The sequence below is a fragment of the Theobroma cacao genome, chromosome 6 (assembly GCF_053813885.1).
Source record: "Theobroma cacao isolate CCN51 chromosome 6, ASM5381388v1, whole genome shotgun sequence".
NCBI lineage: Eukaryota > Viridiplantae > Streptophyta > Magnoliopsida > Malvales > Malvaceae > Theobroma > Theobroma cacao.
In genome coordinates this window covers 28706048-28728534 of record NC_142644.1, presented here as the reverse complement: position 1 = coordinate 28728534, position 22487 = coordinate 28706048, and the positions used below count along the sequence as shown (strand labels likewise).

At 35.6% G+C, this 22487-nt stretch overlaps 3 protein-coding genes and 1 pseudogene across 4 annotated transcripts; all 4 read right to left on the bottom strand.

Moving 5' to 3' along the window:
* Positions 1-1315: 1315 nt before the first annotated feature.
* Positions 1316-7459, bottom strand: LOC108662460 (senescence-specific cysteine protease SAG12-like; annotated as a pseudogene).
* A 2454-nt stretch (positions 7460-9913) lies between these two features.
* LOC108662477 (senescence-specific cysteine protease SAG12-like) lies at positions 9914-11295 on the bottom strand. 2 transcript variants are annotated; one of them, XM_018122948.2, is made up of 2 exons: positions 10821-11295; positions 9914-10725 (listed from the first exon to the last, which is right to left on the bottom strand). In XM_018122948.2, exons 1-2 carry the CDS (start codon positions 11248-11250, stop codon positions 10133-10135), a joined length of 1023 nt encoding a protein of 340 aa, XP_017978437.1. In that variant the 5' UTR covers positions 11251-11295; the 3' UTR covers positions 9914-10132. The 2 variants fall into 2 exon arrangements, with proteins under 2 accessions (XP_017978437.1, XP_017978438.1); XM_018122949.2 differs by having other exon boundaries at positions 10830-11289.
* A 1454-nt stretch (positions 11296-12749) lies between these two features.
* On the bottom strand, positions 12750-14238 carry LOC108662614 (senescence-specific cysteine protease SAG12-like). Its single transcript, XM_018123739.2, has 2 exons — positions 13755-14238; positions 12750-13673 (listed from the first exon to the last, which is right to left on the bottom strand). The coding sequence occupies exons 1-2, from the start codon at positions 14170-14172 to the stop codon at positions 13081-13083; spliced, it is 1011 nt and encodes a 336-aa protein (XP_017979228.2). The 5' UTR covers positions 14173-14238; the 3' UTR covers positions 12750-13080.
* Positions 14239-15782: 1544 nt separating this feature from the next.
* MEE18 (maternal effect embryo arrest 18) lies at positions 15783-22080 on the bottom strand. The gene is made up of 13 exons (XM_018123738.2): positions 21874-22080; positions 21615-21731; positions 21114-21246; positions 20719-20815; positions 20415-20458; positions 19791-19947; positions 19442-19513; positions 18488-18571; positions 18187-18288; positions 17490-17537; positions 17202-17327; positions 16834-16926; positions 15783-16358 (listed from the first exon to the last, which is right to left on the bottom strand). Exons 1-13 carry the CDS (start codon positions 22055-22057, stop codon positions 16248-16250), a joined length of 1368 nt encoding a protein of 455 aa, XP_017979227.1. The 5' UTR covers positions 22058-22080; the 3' UTR covers positions 15783-16247.
* Between the last annotated feature and the right edge of the window lie 407 nt (positions 22081-22487).

Below are 22487 nucleotides of genomic sequence, written 5' to 3'. Positions count from 1 at the left end.
TCTTGGAAGTCGGAACCTAGAGAATGTATCAAAAACAGGTTCCTAGAAGACAAATTTGACCATTAACTATCATAGAACAAGTTCATTTTGGACTGAATCACAACACTGAATTAATCAAAATATCTGTATTCATCCTTAGCTGAAGAATGACAAGATGTGCATGCGACTGTCTTTCATTTTTTCCCCCTAGAAGAAGAGGAAAAAGATAAGATGACATGTTAACTTTAGGACCCTGTATTTTTTGGCTTATGCATCCTTATACCATCAACGCAGTTGATTGAAATAACCTCAATATATACAGTCCATTGAAATTTTATTTATTTTTATAAAGTTTTAAGTTTGGCCCAACTTTGTTTAGTTTAAAAGCTATTAGGAAACTTTTATGAAAAATAATAATTTTTAAAATTAAGCTAAATCTTTGGTAAAATAAATTATATAAATTTTAATTTTAATTAAAATTATCATAAAAGATATTCATATTATCTTTAATCACCTAATAAATTAAAGCGGAACAAATCTGCTTCGAGTTTATATACGATTTCAAATGTTAAAATTAAAAAAATTCATAAAAAATGAAAAAACTCTTAAACTTGTATAGTAGTAATAGTATTAGATTTTTTGGAGAAGAGAAAAAACTTTTAAATATTACTTAAATACAACTTTGAATTTTAGATCTTCTTTTCTCTTAATCTTTGTAAAAACAAAAAAAATCCTAAATTTTGCTATATTGTTATTTGGTCTTCTATTTTTTTTTTCTTTTTTAATAGTCTTTGTATAGAGGTAAAGAAGAGGGAGATTGAGATTTTGCGTTAGAGAAATGTAATTTGCAAAAGAAGGAAAAGGAGAAAGAAATTAATTAAGAAGGGGTGTTTCCTAAAAAAACGACATGTTTAGGAGAAAAGAAGAGAAGGGAAACCTCTTTTCTTAAACTTTTCTTTACTTTTTTTTTAATTTTATTTTTTAAAAAAATTACTGTTTTAAAAAACTTTTCAAAAACTCTATTTAACTTAATTTTTATTTTTAAAAAATAAATAAATTAAAAAAAAAACACTAAGCCTTTTCTTGACCTTCCAAAAGGAATTCGCAATAACTTATTGGCATTAACTAAAACTGAAGTGTAACCTTTATACAAAAAGATATGGATAGGCCCATTAGCTTTACAGCCTCTTGGGCTGAGATTTAACCTGATTTTAGCTTAGAACTGGGCTTATAAATGAGTCAGATAGATTGAATTTGTATTCACTTTTCTAAATTAAAAAAAAAAACATTATACTTTGATGCTACAGCGAAAAAAATAATTAAAAGAACCATAAAGTTGAAGGGCAATAAATTATTATAAGGAGCTGAAAGGTTTACATTTAATAATTGAGAAGAAATCAGTGCCCCCAGGATCTAGCTACTCATGCAATTGGATAGGAAGCCTTTGTGGCAAGACCACAAAGCCCTTTCGAAGCATCGACCTCTCTCTTGATTCTCATGTACCCACCTTCACCCCACTTCTCACCCCATGAGTTCTTGATTAACCAATAGTTGGCACCATCCTCACTTGTCCCATACCCTACTATAGTCACAGCATGATTCACTTTAGTCCCACATTCTCCATCAAACACACCTTTTGAGTAAAACCGAAAGGTAGGACCAGCAGCATCAAGAACAACTGAGACAGGTTGGTTACTCGCAGCTTTCAGAAGTGCTTCCTCATTGTTTGCAGGTACATCTTCGTAGCCAGCGATACGGGCGGCTGGGACAGATGCCTAATTAAGGTCACAAGTTCTGTTGGCTACCTTATAAGGGTATGTTGTGTCCTTGGCGATTCCCTGGTTTTGTACAACGTATTCAAATGCATTGTCCATCCAACCACCATGGCATCCGTCATTGCTAGTGGCGCAGTCCAACTGTTGTTCGGACAATGAGACCAAGTCACCGGTCTTGATTTGGATGATCCCTTCTACAGCAGCAACAGAAGAAAATGCCCAGCAACTTGATAGAAAACAATAAAGCAGGAAAAGTAAAATAAACCAGAGAAATAATAGGAAATTGAAAGATGAGAAAACGCGAAGAATAAAAATAAATTTTGTTAAGACAAAGAACTTTTACAATACTAAAAACTGGATAAAGACTAGAAGATAAGATGATTAAAACATAAACTTTGACTTAATTTATAGAGGAAAGTAACGTTATTTCCTATATTTGTGTAATCATGGCTTCACAAATTTAGGACTCTATTACTAACCACCCCATTTTATTAGGACTCCACTATGCTACTAACAACTCCCATTTTATTAGGACTCCACTAATTAGAATTTGACTCAATCTTTAACAATTCTCCCACTTGAAGGCATGACTCTTGAATCTGTTAAACTTCTCTCTTGTCACAGACTTGGTCAACATTTCTGCAGGACTCAAGTCTCTGCGAATTTTCTTCAAGATAATCTTGCCATCTTCAACCACATTTCTAACTAAATGATAATGAACATCAATGTGTTTTGTACGTGAGTGGAAAGCTGGGTTTCTAGCCAAATGAGGAGCACTTTGGCTATCACTGTTAACACAAATAACCTCCTGTTGTTTCATCATCAATTCCTCAAGAAGCCTTTGCAGCCATATAGCTTCTTTGCAAGCATGTGTTTGTGCCATGTATTTTGCCTCCGTTGTTGATAAAGCTACAACTGATTGTAGTTTTGATTCCCAGCTGATTGCTCCTCTTGACATGGTAAAAACATAGCCGGTAGTAGACCTCCTTCCATCTTTATTGCCAGCAAAATCTGCATCAACAAAACCAATGAACTGCGGTTTCATGTGTCCAAAACACAATGGGACATTTTGAGCGCCTTTAAGATATCTGAGGATCCACTTGACAGCCACCCAATGATCACGACCTGGATTTGCCATATACCTGCTAACAACTCCCACTGCTTGTGCAAGGTCGGGTCTTGTACATACCATGGCAAACATAAGGCATCCTACTGCTGATGAATATGGTAGTCGAGACATCGCTGCCTTCTCTGCTTCAATACTGGGAGATAATTTTGAAGACAATTTAATATGAACACGAAATGGGGTACTTACTGGTTTTGCATTCTGCATATTGAAGAGCAGCAGAATTCTTTCTATATAACCCTTTCGAGATAACCAGATCTTCCTATCCTTTCTTTCTCTGAGTACCTTTATCCCAAGAATCTGATTCACAGTTCCCAAATCCTTCATTTCGAACTCCTTAGCTAATTGTGCTTTTAGTGTAGACATTTTTCCAAAACTATTGCCTGCAATAATTATATCGTCTACATATAATAACAAGATACAAAAGCACCCATTACCTTCATTATAAACGTAAGCACGATGGTCAGCCTCACATCTTTTAAAACCCAAGCTCACAATGAAGGAATCAAATCGCTTATACCAACACCTAGGCTCCTGCTTGAGAGCGTAAAGCGATTTGTTCAACCGACAAACCAAATTTCTCTTATTTTCTTCAACAAAACCTTCAAGTTGCATCATGTAAATTTCTTCATTCAAGTCACCATGTAAGAAAGCTGTTTTTACATCTAGTTGTTCTAATTCAAAATCATAAACAGCAGCAAGAGCCAAAACAACTCTAATAGTAGTCAAACGAACAATTGGAGAAAATACCCCATCAAAGTCAATACCAGGTTTTTGAGCATACCCTTTTACCATAAGCCTAGCCTTATACCTTTCCACATTCCCATCTGAATTCTTTTTCAGTTTGTAAATCCATCGACAGCCAATGGCTTTTCGATCTTCAGGTAACTGAACAAGGTCTCAAGTCTTGTTCCTATGTAAGGACTCCATCGCCTCTTCCATGGCACATCTCCATTTGTCTGAATAAATGGAGTCACAAGCCTCTTTATAGGATGTAGGCTCATGTTCTTCTACCAATGCCACATAAGCACTAACAAAATTAGTCTGAGGCTTTAAAGAAGTGATATAGTCATTGTACCTGGCTGGAGGTTTAATTGTCCTTCGAGAATGTGTTGGCATTTCATGAGAATCTACAAGAAAAGGCTCTTCACTAGACAATTCTGACTCAGATTCATCTTGAGACATTTTCTCTTGAACAGCGTCATCGAAACTTGGTTCTTGCTCAATTATAATCTTCTTTGCTTCTTGCTTTTCAATTGTGCCTTGAAATACATTTTCATTGAAAATAACATCTCGACTAATAATGATCTTGCGAGCAGTAAGATCCCATATCTGTACCCCGTTCTACTTGTCTCATAGCCAAGAAAAATACATCTTTTAGAATTCTTATCAAGTTTAGTTCTCTATTCCTTGGGAACCCAAACATAAGCATCACAACCAAATACACGCAGGAAAGAATAATTTGCAGGTTTTCTTGTCCAAACTTCTTCTGGAGTTTTTGAATTAAGGGACACTGTAAGAGAACGTTTAATTAAATAACAAGCAGTACTTACAGTTTCTGCCCAAAATTCTTTTCCTAGCTTTGTAGTGCTCATCATACATTTAGCACGTTCCAGGAGAGTGCGATTCATCTTTTCTGCAACACCATTTTGCTGTGGTGTTTTTTGCATTGTTAGGTGTCTTTTAATACCATGCTCACTGCAATAGTCATCAAACTCATTGGAGCAAAATTCTCCTCCATTATCAGTTCAGAGACATTTAATTTTCAAAACCTTTTGATTCTCAACCAGTGCTTTGAATATTTTAAATTTCTCAAAAACATCTGATTTTTGTTTGAGTATAAAGATCCATACCTTGCGGAAGAAATCGTCAATAAAAGTCACAAAGTGGGAACATCCACCAATGGAAACATCAGGTACTTCACAAGTGTCAGCATGGATTAAATCAAGAAAATTTTGACTTCTTCTTGTAGACAAAAAGAAAGCCAATCTATGTTGTTTTCCATACAGACAATCCCCACAAAAATTTGTAGAGACAGATTTAAAACCAGGAAGAAGCTTTTGATTTGAGAGTTGCAGTCCACGATCACTCATGTGCCTCAACCGCCTATGCCAAATCACAGAGAGATCTGACATAGCAACAGTAGCTTCTCCAACTAAGGTTTCACCAATCAATCTGTATAGATTGTCCTTCAATTCTCCTTTGGCTACCACCATGATGCCTTTGATCACCTTCATGTGACGATTCTCCCCAATGAATTTCATACCAAGCTTGTCAAACATCCTCAAAGACAGCAAGCTTTTCTTCAAGGCAAGAACATGTCGAACATCATAAATGGTGCAAATACATCCATCAAACATCTTGATCCTCACTTCTCCAACTCCCACTACTCGACATTCACCATTGTTACCCATGTAAACTATGCCACCTTTACATGGTTTACAAGTGTGAAACCATTCCTTTTGTGGAGTCATATGAAAGGATGCTCCAGAATCAAGAATCCATTGACTCAAGACTACTACAGTTTTTTATGTTGCTGCTAATTAATGCATCTCCATCTTCTGTTATCGAAGTGCCTTCGACTATATTACCATGAGAATTACCTGCCTCAAGATTCTCACTTCTCCGATGTTTGCAATCTTTCTTCACATGTTCAGCCTTTCCGCAATTCCAGCACTTTATCAACTTCTTCTTGCCCTTAGACTTGGATCTTAATCTTTCTTTGTCATCAGGGTTTCTTTCAGTGGATCTACCACGAGCGTACATAGCATTACCAAGATTAGATTGAGTCGATTTATGCCTCATTTCTTCTGTTAGTAGTGATGCTACAATGGAATCCACATCAAGAACTTTTACATGACTCAACTTCATAATCAGATAATCCCAAGAATCAAGTAAGATACTTTGTCTTTTCTTCATCATCTATTTTGACATCAAGGGCTTGAAGCTTATTGACAGGTGCATTAAACTGGTTAAGATGTTCTTGCATGGAATATCCATCTCTCATCTTTAAATTGTACAGTTGACGCCTTAAGAAGATTTTGTTCGTCAAGGACTTGCCTTCATAAATGCTTCTAAGCTTGTCTCACAGACCTTTTGCAGATGTCTTTGTTTCCACATTGAGCAAAACATTGTCTTCCAAGGCTAGCTGCAAATTTGCCAAGGCCATCTTGTCCTTCTCAATAAATTGCTTGTCAGTCATGCCTTCAAGTCTATCTTCTTTTGTCAAGAGAGCCACAATATAGCCATCCTTCACAAGCATTGCATGCATCTTCAATTTCCATAGTGCAAAATTGGTTCCATCAAAGCGTGGAATCTCAAATTTTGTATCAGACTTCCCTGCCATCTTGAACAACACGAACAAGAAAAGAAAACCCCTGTAACCTGGCTCTGATACCAAATTGATAGAAAACACTACAAAAAAATTGAGTTTTAATCACACTTATTTGGGTGATATATTTTTTTGTATAATAAAATTTTAAAAAGTGTAGCTATTAAACTTTTAAATTCACTTTTTTCACATTTAGTAGCAATATAAGAAAGTGCAATCTTTGTTAATGTATACAATTTTTATCGTTAAATTTTATTCATAATGCATCTAAAAATTTATATAATGAGGTTAGATCTACAAAAATATTCTAAAAAATATTAAAAAAAGTGTTATTAAAACTATTTTTAGTAGCAAATTTTAAAAATGTGTTGTCTTAGGTCAAATTTGTTGTAGTGAAACGATAAAGCAGGAAAAGGAAAATAAACTTGAGAAATAATAGGAAATTGAAAGATGAGAAAACGTGAAGTATAAAAATAAACTTTGTTAAGACAAATAACTTTTACAATACTGAAGACTGGATAAAGACTAGAAGATAAGATGATTAAAACATAAACTTTGACTTAATTTATATAGGAAAGTAACGTTATTTCCTATATTTGTGTAATCGTGACTTCACAAATTTAGGACTTTGTTACTAACCACCCCACTTTATTAGGACTCCACTATGCTACTAACAACTCCCATTTTATTAGGACTCCACTAATTAGAATTTGACTCAATCTTCAACACAACTTTCTAAAGTTCAACAAACCAGTTCACAAAGATAGCGAAGCTGTCAATGGGAAAACAACAGAGAAAGAGAAACAAATTGGGAAGTTCGGATTCTATGGTTTTCTTACCACATTGACCCTGGTATTTAACGCGGGTGACAGCTCCTTTTTTTGTTCAGTCCATGCTAGTTGGGACTTCTGTCAGGTTCTCGTACCTGAAAGTCCTGGACACTGAAGTCTTGGATGACCCTGGGGGCGGGGACAACTTATACCCGGTATGTGAAGCCAGAAATTCTTCGTGGGTTAAATCTGCAAACTCATTGGGGCTCAATTCATGAGTCTGGTTTTCCATTTTGTTGAAATTTTCTATGTATTCAAGGTTGTCCTTGAATATTTTAAAACGCCTCTCTTTCTCTGCTTGGTTCTCGTAAGTGCTTCTGTGATGAGTCATCCATCGCCTGTGTTTCTTAGCAATAACTTCTTCATCCAATGTGCTACACATGGCTTGTGATGCCCAAGTCCCTGAAATAATCAACATTACAATCAAAATATTTCTTTTGCATGTTAAAACCATCGTTAAAATATTGCGATAGGCCTATGAGAATAATATGCTAGGTCACTAGGTACATATATTTATAGCAGAGGAGAGCATATGAAAGGCACTAATGTCCTTTTGTGACAAGGAAATGATTGACGGTGGTGACAGCCCATTTGGCCTTTCCATTTGCAGTTGTGAGAGCCACAGTCCATTTTTTTTCCCTTTCATGGGAGACACGAATGGTGTTTGCCGCTATTACAATCATGAAATTCCATATCTTCAAAACCAATCTGAGTGTCACAAGTATCCCATATCTCCTTAGATACCGCTTACTTGTACCTTTAATTATCAAATTTGAGATCATATTGCTGAAAAATGATGTTGTCTGCCTATTCAGACTTCAAACCCCTGGAAAAATCACAAGCACTAAGAGCAAAACATTTTGTTGCATATGGAGAGTCCTTGGAGTTTAATATATTTACAATAGAAAATTATTTTCTGTTATCTTATAAACCTGACTTTCAGTTTGAGTTTAACTTTCACAGTCATAACGATCTAAATGAAGGGGATAAAAATAAAGTAAGACACATTGTACCACTTGAATCCTACTTAAAGCTATTTTATTTTGGTCCAACAGCATTAAATCATACGATGCTGAGGCCATTGGACAGGAATATAGCAAATGAAAGAAAGTCAAAAAGTGTCCACACTAGGGCGGAACACACAAGTATTTTCAAAACAACATATTTTGGTTAAAACAGGCCAAAGCAAGTTGATGGCTGCTATTATTCTCTTTTTGACCTGTTGGATTCTCTTCTGCAACTTGTGCCTTATCTTGGGTTATCATCTTTGATGGTAAATGGCCAATTACGGCCGTGGAATCCCAACTTCAAAGTGGGTTTGAAATGCAATGTTTGTCTTAAGACATTTGAGGTGAAAGCTTGTTTCATTTGGTGCTAGAATAAACTTTCAGCATGACACCCATCTTGCCCAGCACGAAAATATGATCCAAAGGTATCTCAAATATGAGATTATTCGAAAAACTATATTAGCCTACCACGTGTTAGAGAATAAGATTGAAAATACATAAAATTATATTTATTTCAAGATATGACCTTTCAAAAAAAAATCAAAATGTGTATATTATTATTTCAAAAATTTTATTTATTCTCATCGTTGATACGTTAAAAGATATATTCTAAGAATATAATGAAATTAAGAGATTTACTATTACGAAATCAATTTTTTAAATACTTATTGATGTATGATAAGATTATAAAATTCTTACATTTTTTTGAGTAAAATAATGTAGAAGTAATTTGAGAAATATTTGAAAAATAGAAGGAAGATTGATCACAGATTTTTTTTAGTTTTAATGAATTAAAGGAGTCTCTATTTAAAGATATTTAAATGATTGTTTGTATATATATAATTCTGTTTGTACAGACAAATTTATTGACAATTAACAATTAATTAATATCCATTTAATTCAAAAACTAAACTTTAAATTTAAAATAATTATTATTTAAGTTCTAAATGTCAAGTTTAATTAAATTTCAAGACCTATTCAAGACTTGGAAAGACTAACCATAATCTAATTTACACTTTTCCCAGGTTAGCCCAATTACTAAAGGCTTGAACTCTTCTTTACTTAAAAACAACACTCTTTTATTTCTTTATTTAAAATAATATCTCACACTTATTATTGTTAAATATATCCAATTATGTGGGGAAGCCCAATTTAGCACATATCTTTAACAGTAACCCAACACCAAGCAAGCCATAAGGTGAGAAATATTGATACGCAATACTAATCAAATGATACCTTCCATCCAAACATGGGTAAAAGAAAATTAAGAAAAAGTTGAAGAGAAATTAATTTGAAAAAGTTCATCTTAATATATCATGGTCTTATTTTAAAGATTATATCTAGTCCTTACCTTATCATTCACCATACGACTAATTATTTTCACTTTAATTAAATAGAATTAATTAAAAGATTGAAAGGACATCATGACACATTAATCATCGAGAGACGAGTTGCAAAATTCGACAAGTGCCCAAATCACGATTATTGGAGACTTATTGAGTACCTGGCTTACTGGAAAGTAGTGGCTGGTGGACTAGCGAAGGAAGGGGTCTTGAGACCGAATGACTTACTGGAAATAGCACAGGGGAGCCATAAGGTGTTGGGTAGCGATTCCGATATGATGTCAGCTGTGCTTTAAGAGGTGGTAAAGTAGTGATGTACTAGAACTGTGATACCTTAAGTTATTGTATGTCCTTATCTTTTTGTGAGTGGTCTAAGCTAATGGCTTTGATAAGCATTAACTCTGTTTATGTGGTTTTGGGAATGCTTTGCATGGAAGGGATAGGGAAGGTCTTCTTCGGTATCATTTCTACCCATTAATAGAGAAATCTTTCAAAAAAAAAGAAAAAAAATAATACGTGACTAACTGTTCAAAGCCAGGATCGTAGAACATATAGATTATCTTCGTACTTACAATATTATATGGGATTCAATACATTAAGAAGAAGCCCAATTTTATATAGTTAACCTGACAGCTTTATGTAAACAGCCATAGGACACGATCATATCACAGCAAAGAACACTTGAGGCCAATCAAGAGCGAGTATTAACTTATAAGGGCACCCGAGGGTCGACGTGCCTAATCATGCCACTGGATAGGAAGGCTCTCTAGCAATGCCGCAGAGGCCCTTAGACGAATGAATATCTCTCTGAATCCTCATATAGCCACTTTCACCCCAAGATTTGCCCCATGAGTTCTTGATTAACCAGTATTTGACGCCATCCTCACTTGTTCCATACCCAACAATGGTAACAGCATGATCTAAAGAGGTCCCGCAATGTCCTGTGAAAACCCCTTCCGAATAAAACTGAAAGTTACGTCCACCACCATTAAGCGATACTGAGACAGGTTGCTGGCTTGCAGCCTTTCGAAGTGCTTCTTCATTTTTGGGAGGTACATCTTCATAGCCTTTTATCTTCACAATTCTAATAGCTGCTTTCCGGGGGCTGCAAGTTCCATCATTACTCGTGTATGGGTATTTTGTTTCGCTGGCAAGACCTTGGTTTTTTACAATGTATGCAAACGCATCATCCATCCAACCACCGCTGCAACCGTCAGTATCTTTGGTTTTGACGCAGTCCACTAGTTGTTGCGCAGAGAGTGAGATTAACTGACCGGTTTTGATCTTGGCGATCCCTTCCACAGCTGTAATGGTTGAGAATGCCCAGCAACTTTCTTCATACACAAGTGAAAATAAGTTAGAAACAAAGAATGATTTAGCAATTAATTTTACACTTGAAGACTTTTGGACGTAAGTGTGGTTTTCTTACTACAAGAACCTTGGTCCTTAATATGGGTGACAGCCCCTTTCTTTCTCCAGTCCATGCTAGCTGGGACATCGGTCTGGTTTTCATATTTGAACCTTTTGGATTTGGGTGGAACTCTGCGAGTTAATATCTTGTATCCAGCGTAGGAAGCTCGGAATTCTTCATTAGTTAGGTCTGCAAATTGATTGATGCTCAACTTGTAAGTTTGATTCCCCATGTTGAATTTTTCTACGAATTCCAGGTTGTCTTTGAATATCTCGAAACGCCAATTCTCCTCTTCTTTCTTCTCATAGGTGCGTCCATGCCGAGTCATCCATTGCTGGTATTTCTCGAAAAGAACAGTTTCATCCAATCTGCGGGGCATGGCAGATGCCAAAGTCCCCAATAGAATCACCATTGCAATAAGGAATTTTTCTTTTAGTGCAAAAGCCATTGTTGTATTTCTGTTTCAGTGGCTTCAACTATTTGGGAAGTGAGTGAAGAAGTAATCCCACAAACTCGGTATTTATAGGTGATCCAATAGCTCCTCCAATAGAATTCATTTTTCAACATATAACTCTACCGTGGAGCTGACGCATAAAATGCAGGCCCTCAAGCCACGTTTGACTGCAATCGTTATCCTGTTGTTTGCTCTGGAATAATTTAAGAATCTAACTGCTCCAAGTCAATTGTGGAAGGGTGAATATCATGACATATATCATTCCTTAAGAATTGAATTGACTGGTTTCCTTTTAGCTGAATTACTGTGCTATCAAAATTTTGACTTAAGAATTTAAGAATCATGGTGTACATCAAAACCTCCTGGCAAAATTTGACAGTAATATACCATTTTTATTACAGACGAATTACCTGATTAGAAATACCCTGCAGGATGATACAGGATTTCAGCTTGTTCTGAATCCACCCTTCCTACCGACCTCATTTCTAATTAGTTTTAATATCCCAGTTTGATAGCGGGGTTTACTCAACGTTCGGGGTGCTTAAAAATGTAATACTTCTACTCATTTTATCCACTAAGCAAGCATGGCATGATAATAAACAAGTTAAGCAAAACCTATAGCACGAATCATGATGCAGCACTAACATATTTCCCTGAGGCTAATGGGGAAGAGATAATGCGCTTACGACATTTGGGGATGAAAGATTACCGTCAGCAATGAACTCTCTGTACATGGCAATTACTATCCCAGGAACTATCTCTCTGTATAATTGTCTTTTGTTATAATGCATGCCTATTTCTACCCCCCAAAAAAGGGAATAATGAGCTGTACAGTTAAGACTGTTCAATCGTCAACAAGCACTAAAGTTAGCTACTAATAATTCTTGATCAGCCAATCAAATGTACAAATTAAGGAGATGAGTCAGCAGAGTTGAAGCAATGAACAGATTGGTCGGGTTCATAATCTAAACCAATTAGACACGACCAAGTAACAAGCAAAAGAAAGTAGACTTGTTCCCTTTTTGTTTGTGTTGTCTTAATCTGTGTCTATAAACACAGCACTCGAACATTTGAATACGAAAAAAAGCATCGAAACTTGACTCTGGTGCTTTAGATAGTGATGTTGGGAGAAATCTCTATCTTCAAATTCTATGAATTAAATCTAAAACAGATGATGAAAACGTTTTCTTCTAGAAGGTATAAATTAATGTTAATGCAAACACGTGAGGCACTTCGGACACTTTTTCTGCTCTCCCTTTGGGGAGGGGTAGGCCTTAGGCAGGTGCATTGGCCACTCAATGAAGGTGATATATATATATATATATATGATTTTAACAAGAAGCATTGAGAATACTAAATGGCACATTGGTCAACTAGAAAGGGCCGTGAAAACAAGGAAATTTGATTTTAAATTTTTGATAAAAATAAAAGTTTATATGGTGTCTCCCACTATCAGAGAACTTTTAAAAGTAGAATAAGAAGCTCAAGCATACTTTGAAAAGGAAAAATGCAAGTCTTGTTACTGAATTCTAGGCATTTGAAGACAAATACGAAAGCCAGGGCCATTGGCTTGGAATTGTACACGATATGGTTTGTGTCAAGAACTTAAGTTGACCAGAATCAACACTAAGCACTGTAGCATTCAATAAAACTTGTCAATTTATTTTATGATGACGCTTAGATGTTTATGCATCAATCTACTACACTGACAAAACTCAAATCTAACATCACTTGGAAAAACTTTCCACTATTGGAAAGGAGAAACACATAGTCATTCTGGACATGAGAAATGTCCAGCATCGAAATGTATAGGAACTTAATTAATTAGATAGTTGGATAGGAAGCTTTCTTGGCAAGGCCGCACAGACCTTCTGGGTTGTCAACATCCCTCTGAATCCTCATGTAGCCATTCTCACCCCAGCTTTGGCCCCATGAATTTTTGATCAGCCAGTACTTTGTACCGTCTTCGCTAGTCCCATATCCAATAATTGTGACAGCATGAGTGAGAGAAGTATCGCAATCTCCACTAAAAACTCCACCCGAGTAAAATTTAAAGTCTCTTCCACTCCCGTCAATGGCAACCGAGACAGGTTGGTTCGTTACAGCCTTGAGTAATGCCTCCTCATCATTGGAAGGTACCTGCTCATAGTCACTGATATCAGCAACTTGGGCTGTCGCCTTCTCTATGGCACAAGTTCCTTGCATTTCCTCATATGGGTAGTTTTCCTCTGTGGTTAGGCCCTGGTTTTCCATAATGTATTGGAAGGCATTTGTCATCCAACCACCATTGCAACCCTGGTTGCCGCCGTTTGTGCTGCAGTCCAATAGTTGTTGCTCGGACATTGAGATCAACTTACCGGTTTTAATCTGGGTTATCGCTTCCATGGCAGCTACCGCTGAAAATGCCCAGCAACATCCTACAAAACGCTCTTGTTAAAAAGATAATAACTCAAACTTTTGGAGATAGAGAGCTGAGAGGATATGCTTTTAAGTCTTACCACAACTTCCCTGGTCTTTAACAGGGGTGACAGCACCTTGCTGCCTCCAATCCAAGCTTGTTGGAACTTCTGTCATGGTTGCATACCTAAATGATGCTGTTATGGTTGTTGTTGGGTTGTCTAGCATCTTGTAGCCAGTACGAGCCGCTAAGAATTCATCATGGGTCAAGTCTGCGAACTCATTAATGCCTAACTTATAAGTCCTATTCGCTGCATTGTTGAAGTTCTCGATATATTCCAAGTTGTCCTTGAATATCATAAAACGCCTGTCCTTCTCTGATTGGCTCTCGTAAACTCGACCATAACGTGCCATCCATTGCTCATGTTTGTTAGCAATGGCAGCTTCATGCAATGTGCGGGACATGGCCTGAGATGCCAATGTCCCAAAAATGAAAAACAAGATAAGGCTTAAAGTCATTGTTTACAAAGTGGAGATGGCAGCAGATGAGTAGAAGGATTTTTACTAATTGTGTTTGTGAAGAAAATAAGCACCCAACGTCAGGTATTTATAGTACTTTACAAGAGGCACTTATGATCTAATAATTGGTCCATACAGAAAATTCATCAATCTTTTGCTTGCCAAGCAAGGTTTATCGAAGTGTGAAACCTGGAAATTTTTGGGGGGGGGGGCCGGCCAGCCACTATAAGTGTTGAGTACGTTATATATGTCATCTACTTCACATCAGCAAAAATGATGCCATCATGATCATAGGAGTTTCGCAGCTAATTAATGAGACATTTCCCAGAGTTTTCAGGGGAGAATCTTGATGACTTGTGGCTCTTGTGTTCATATATATGCAAAATTCACTTTTGGCCCTTATACATGCCATCTACGTACTTCACGTCAGTGAAGAGTGCCATCATGATCATAGAAGGAGTCCCACCAAATGAGTCATTTCCCACAGCTTTCAAAGGAGAATCTTGACGACTTGTGCCTCGTGTTCATATATATTCACTTTTGGCGCTAACTGTTTTCCCTTGTCTTTCAGGTTACATGGCCGCCGAAATGCGATGCATCATCTTTGCCATTCTGATTCATATGTAAATTTCTTTAGGAAGATAAAAATTCAATAGGCATATTGGTAGAAAAAGTTTTTAACTTATTTTAAAAATTTTAAATAAATTTTTATTTTTCTATTTGCCTTCAATTAAGTTTACTATACTTTTATTTTTATTTTGAATCAAATAAATTTTTATGATTAATGAGTGACTGATTGTTATGAATTAAAATATTATTAATCATTTTATATCAACATGACATTGATATAAAATGATGAAATATAATGAAAAATATCATATCACATGATTATGTCATCATATCACATCAATATATCATGTCATCATCAGTTATAACATGTTCATAAAATAAAAAGTGATATCTTTACTAAGTCAATAATTAGTTAAAAAAATTTATTTGATTCAAAATAAAAATATAAAAAAAAATTTATTTAAAATAAAAATATAAAATTGATTGAATGTAATAAAAAAATAAAAAATTTAATTATATATTTTTTAAATAATTTAAATATATTTTTTAAATATTATACCAATTTAATAATGTTGATAATTTTAAGAGTCCTACTTCTTTAAATTAAAACATATGGTTTCCAATCTGAATCCGAACTGCACATCAAATCAAATTAAAGAGACTTGGACAAGTTTAAAACGTAACAATTTTCCTGGAGCATGGTGCGTCAGCCAATCAGCACGTAACCAGTTGAAGCATGAAAAGATGAAAAAAAGGGTTAAAGCTTTGACAAATGTTGAAAAGTTTTGTCCAGACTTTAGCCACAGTTAGGGGAACAAATTGCGGGAATCCAATCAAGCCAGCGGGGAACACAGTGGCCATTGTTAGTCTCGCAAAAGAGCACTGTGAACTACTTTTTCGCTTGCATGGATTCCATGTATGGTCTACTTTAAAACTGGCAATGGATGCCGTGCTGATCGGGTTAATGTCGACTCCAAGAATATGGTGACAGTTAGGATTTGAGCAATTGCATAGTTGAAGCAAAGAAAAAGGACTGAAGATTTCAAAGCAGGAATAACAAAAGAAATGGAATACATGTAAATGAGTTTGAACATGATCTAGTGTTAAGGCCCAACGGCTGTAGAAATGTCATACTGCAAACTTCCCAGAAAGTACAATCTAACTTGGAAAAATCTCGTTTACGTCAATTTTGTACAGTTTATATGGCATCACATGTTTTCCTCTGATGACCATAATGCCATGAACAATTCAACTGATTTAGAACTACCACTTATATCACAACATATGCCACAAATCTTGAATTAGTAATTGCATTTTAGTAGACACCGTTAATGGAAGATATCTACTTCTCTCAGTAAGAAGGGAAGTTGCAGCATATTTAGAAAGCGGCTGCTGATGTTTATTTCCCATTCCACATACCTCATAAATAATTCTGATTGAAGGATTTGGTAGCCACACAAATATATTCTGCTCTTCCAGAAACCAACTAGAGGGTTCATGTTTCGTTAATCCTTGTTCCTCATGTATCTGCTCACCACATTGCCAAGAGCATTTATCAATGACTCCGAATCAAAAATTACACCCACTTTTGGGTCACGTATGGAGTCTACAATGACCTGCAGAGGACCACATTAATGCAATTTGTTATCATGTTATATAGAGTATGAAGTTTATCGCTTCTAAAACAAGATTGCTTGCGTGAGACCAGAAAGGACAGCATTCCCTCCCAGCCAACCTGCCTCTCGCAAATGAGTCCATTTTGGAGACAAAAACAAGGCTCCTAATCAAGTTGCCAAATAGCACCCTGATGGAAAGGAGGAGAATGGACAGAGGCACCAGAGAGTGGACTAGCTTCCACAGGGAACTCAAGGAAATAGCAGGAACTTTTCTAGTTCTAGGACTGGTCCTCTTCCAAATAAACTGACATAATAGAACTTAAACATTTCACACAATAATAAGAAAGACCCAATTTCTAAGATCTAGTTTTGAAATGCTGTTCAACTCTATAAGTGATCGTATGAGTAAGTTCACCTTAGCAGTAGCAAGAAATTAGATAAATAATATTCAAGTTGGGGTTATAGGCAAACATACCACATCAAAGATTCCTTGGGAAGACAAGCATTGAACATCTATGGGAATTTCACCATCTTTGGGCACCAAAAGAGTATTGATGTACTGATTTGGCTGCACAGAGACATTAACTGCAATAAGTAAGAATATGCGTTCTTCTATTCTTCTCCACTTACTTCTGCAATTTTATCTTAATTAAGAGTTTTCAGTGTCATGATAGACACATTAAAAAGCCTCAATGTTAATTTGACAAAATTTATATATTTGTACTAATAACAATCAATTGAAGGAGTCATCATAACCTATGCAGAGTGTGCAAGTTATCAACTGTAACTCAATAACTTGTACAAAAGAAAAAAAAAAAGCTGTAATTCAATCTATTCACTCACAAGTTTTTTTAAACAATTATGAGAATCTCCATATGTTCGATTCAGAGCATCTGTAATGGCAGTTACAAAGGAAGATGCAGAGAAGCCAGTTGTCTCTCGATCATGAGTACCATTCAACAGAAGTACCTAATAGTAGAAGGAGCCAAATCAGTTTAACATATATCTTCCAAAGTGCAAAAAAGCAATAAAAAGCTTTAACTACATAGCGGAGCAGTATAATATATTAAATATTTCTCTTGGTAGGTGTCTGGCATCAAATAAATCTTCAACAGTTCAATAGGTTGATACCTTAGGACAGGACCTAGAAGAAATGATCTCCCCAATGCCAAGTAAGACCTACAGATAAGATAAAAAGAATGACAAACCATATATTAACAATCCAAAAAATTAAAAAATATTGAAGTAGATCAGAAATTTGTCTAAAGAAAAAAGAAGTATTGAATTTTTGCTAATGAAACAGATAAAAGACAAAGTTCAACTGCATATACTTCAATTTTCTACCCTATAAGAAAAATTTCAGCCAACAAGGCACCTGATGTCCCATTCAGAAGGTGTTTCTATCCCTATTCAACATGCGAATCAAATTCAGAAAAGGGAAAAGACAACTATTGTATTAATATTCCCCCATGAAAATGTAATAAGAATAGTGCTATAGTGCCAGAAATCCCACTTGAATCATTCCCCTAATTACAAGAGCATCATTCACTAAGTGTTGGGGTAATAACAATGCCATTGTCTGATCAAAAACAAAAGGCACTAATATAATGATCAGTATCTTTAGTAGCAACTGCATTACCATTGTGCGGCAACTTCATTCAATCACATATATATTGTATGTGCTCACATGTGCACATTCAAGCACTTATGACCATCTGTGTAAGTTACATGGGGATGCGTATGTCTTTGCATTATTAAAGTGTAATGCATACTTGTTACGTATTAAACGATTGAGGAATGCAGTACGACAAATAATCAAGAATGTTACCAATGATGGGCAGAGGGAAGTGAATAGAGAGCCCATAGCATAAACAATGCAGTCCACATTCGACAACTGCTCCAGAACAGCTGGGTTTACTGTGGGAAAGACCTGGTCAAGAAGAATTTGCAGAGTTATATTTTAAGTTTCAGATGTTAGAATTTGCATGACTAACAGTGGATATTACAATCTATTAAATATAAAAATTAAAAAAAAAATAGTAGTAGAGACATGAGAAGGACATCAATAAAAAAAAACAACTCTTATTTCATGTATCAAACAAGCACAAATCAAAGGATCTATAATTTACCTCATGTAGTGAATTCGTACCCTCGCTTGACATGTAGAATACCCTTTTTATTCTCGAAGGAAGAGCTGGAACTGACGATCTTCCCTAAACATAAGAATGTAGCAATTGATAAATGTAACACTTCTGTAACACAACGGTGAACATAACTGAGCCAGAAGCTCAGTATTAAATTTTTGTATTTAAGTTTTTTGGAATGGTACATAACTGAGCCAATATTCATTTCAGTTTAAAAGTGATGAGTAAGTGTGAAATGAGTGGGTGAACTTATTAATAACTTAGAACTGTCAAAAAATTGACATCATTAGTTGAAATTTTCCTCATTCAAAGACAATTAAAGGTCATCCAAGGAATATTGGTTACTTAGATTGGATTTTAGAACTCTAAAATCAAAGTCTACTGATTAGTGTGAATTTCTAACTCAAATTCCCTGATATCCCATTAATAGATTTTAAGGAACACCAAAAGATGGGGGGTGCAATTCTAAAACAAGGTTAGAACAAAAGAGAATGGAAACATGACCTAATATAATTGCACATGCAGAACAGACAAGATTTCTGGTTTTATTTCTCAAGCCAGATACAAAACTGTGTCAAGAGCCAAAACTCCCACATTTCCTGCATCCCCACCCCATCACAAAGTCCAAAGCACACACAGTGAAACCATGCTCTAGCCTCTAGGTCTTGAGGTTTTCACAATTTACAGCCTAGCATCTTCAAGATATAAAAACTAATAGAATACGAAAATCAAGGCATTGCTCTGATTGATAATATCTCATTTCTGAAAGTTAAAGTTGGAATGCAACTGTTGCAGCCAGACCAACACAATAATGAGCACCATGCAACTGACGAAATACAGACTCTAAACAACCACTAAAAGTTCATAGACACCTTTATTACCACCATTGCAATCGCCATCACTACGCTAGGCTTTGCATCATGAATTAAACTAGCAAACCTTATCTACAGGTCCCATGGATCCATTGGTTGGATGAGAAATTTCATTCTGGCCTCGTATGATTGTCCCATCCTGCACATGAATTTGCACGAGTCATGAAAAGGAAAATTATTAAGTGAAAATATTTTGGTTTTAATACTTCAAATAGACAAATACTCTTTAACATGTCATCCCAAACAAGGCTTGCATTCTTGTGGCATTCAATCACACAGACCAATACCAAACCAAATTGGCCAACAAAACTAGAAAAAATCAGACAAGATCACATCCAGTTGATGAACTACCAACAATGGATCAAATACGATATATCATATACACATGAATAATTTGCCAGATATGTCATATCTACCCATAATTCACATCCTAATGTAAGCCTGCCATTGGTTGAAATGACTGGGAGGACCAAACTTTCTGCAGGAATATCTGAAACACGTGAAAACAGAAAAATTGCGGCATCTAAAGACTGAAAAAATACACGTGCTCCTGCAAAGAAAAAATTCCCAATGCTGCAATCATAAAAGAAGAAAAAAAAGTCACTAAGGTTGTGATAGTGTCTGGTAAAATACTATTTACATATTCGTAAGAACTAGTAATCTTGAGATGATTCGTATTAGCATGCCGTAAGAAATGATAAAACAGTAAAAATAAATGAGCTAGTTTCTAGTGGAACAATAGGCAAATAAAGAGCCAAATATAAAGTAGTACTTCACTGCACGATAAACCAAAACATGAAATGATGCACATTATAGAAACAGCTTTCTATACCAGTTACTATGTCCTCATCAGGTATAACAATAATCAAGGCTTCATGGTGCATGAACCAAGTACTTAAGGCACCAAAAAGAAAAGTGATTTTGAGTCTGACAAATAAATTTACAAACATAGTCATGGAAATTCCAAAAGCAGCAATAAGCCATTCAATGAACTGAAACAGAAACCTTGGTAAGGAATAAATACGACAAAGACAAAGTACCTGCCATTACTGAAACAAAATGATTCATTAGGCCTTCTCAGAATCTGTATTCAAGGAAAGTATATGTTAATTTCATTCCAGTTATCTTTTCAACCAAAGAGTAGTGAAATATTGGATAAGAAGCACATTACAGAACAATAAAAGGTGATTAACAATAAAATACTATTTTGATAGGAATGATGCCACTTATATGTAGTCAAAAGACAGCAAAATATAGCATGTCTGTTCAATAAAAGAAAAAAAATAGCCAAAATGCTACAAAATTTAATACCGACGATGTAACATTAGTACTAGATGACCTCACCTCATTTTGGAAATAAGCCAGAAAAGCTCGAATTGTTTCCCTGTATGGTTTTGATACACCTTCCCATAGTGAGTGTCCACCTTCCACAATTTTGTACCTGTCAAATTCTCAACTCAGCACACTATTACTCAATATCCCCACCATATTTACACCTAGCAAGTAAATAAAAGAAATTCAGAATTACAAACAACCAAAACAACATTTAGATCACATATAAAATATTATCAATAAAACGGAGTGGTATATTGGAAACAGCATAAACACAAAAGAGAAGCACCAATTAATTTATCAATTTTTTTCTGAAAAAGATGTAAGAAACACAACTAAACAACCTAATTAAGAGTGCTATAACACATTAAAATCATGGAGGCAAAATTATCACAGAAAAACACTACCATTCTGACTTGGCTTGCTGTGGATTGATAGGCAAACGATGACCAAGCAATCTTCGGACAGCAAGAGCCTCAGAAGTGCTTTGGTCAGCCAATCTCAAACATCTTGACCTTATGTCCCCAACAGCAGGACCACCTAGACAAATACTCAAGATGAAGACGTTGAATTTCACACCAAAAACTATTTTAGCACCAAAGAAGTAGTAGTATCCATAAAACAAACTCAGCAACATTATTTAGCCTCATGGAAACAAACATTATAAACGCCAAAGCCTGTAATGTTAAGCGAACACAATCTACCAATAATAAGGCCATTTGATAAAACAATTCACTTCGACTCCAGGAAAAGTTCTTAATTTCAGTTTAAAGATTCTAACTTTAATAACTACTAATTCTTTCCTATGTCAAATGACAATTGTTTTCTGATAATTGATCAGGACTTTGATTTGAATAATTGATAAGCTAATACTATAAGATTTTGTATCAGAAATGGATGAAAGATACCGAGCACGCGAACAATCTCCGCTGTACTTCCTCCATCATCAGAAACTGGAAGAACATGAGCGACGCGAACTGTTAACTTCTTAAGCTCTTCTACAACGCCATTGAATGCCGTGCCACCTAAAATCAACATAACATAAAAAGTTTACTCGATAAACAGTAATTTGGTTACATTTTAGCTTTCTTTCATATTTGAAATAGTTATCAATCCAAAAAAAAAACAAAAAAAAAGAAAAGGAAAAAGAAAGGGGGAAAAGAGTACCAGAGAAGACGAGTAAGGAAGGCTGGGAAGGTCGAGGGTTAGAGGAGCAATGGCAATGGGCAGCCATGGATTTAGAGGGAAAATGAAGAGGTAATCTTGGGATTTGGAGAAGAAAAAGAGGAGGACGAGGAGGAGAAGGAGGCGGGGTTTTATAGAAAAAGGGTCCCAAGCAGCTGTCCGCCATATTCCCGCTATTTCCAACTTTTTCTCATTTCTGTATGTAACGCCTTTTAAATTTTAATTATTTTTTGTTTTATTTTTTGTGAACAAAAAAGGCTCCTCGGCAATTTTGTTGACCGTCCATATTAGCTCGGTGGATCCCATGGTTAGCCATGGAAGGTAACGATGCAATGAGCCATTGCCCATTTCTGCATAATGTCAGTGTGTGATTAAACCCATACTTCTAACCTTTACTCTGTTAAATTAAACCCATTGGATAATGCTGCTTAAAGGCCCTATGCTGCAATTGTAAGAGAGCATAGAAATGGAACGTGAAGGTGATCCCACTGACTCTAAAGCCTGATTTCCCAATGGTTTTTTACCATTTTTAGGCAATACGATAAATAGTTAGCATCCGTAAACAAGGCAAGAAAAACCACAATGTGCATTGGAAG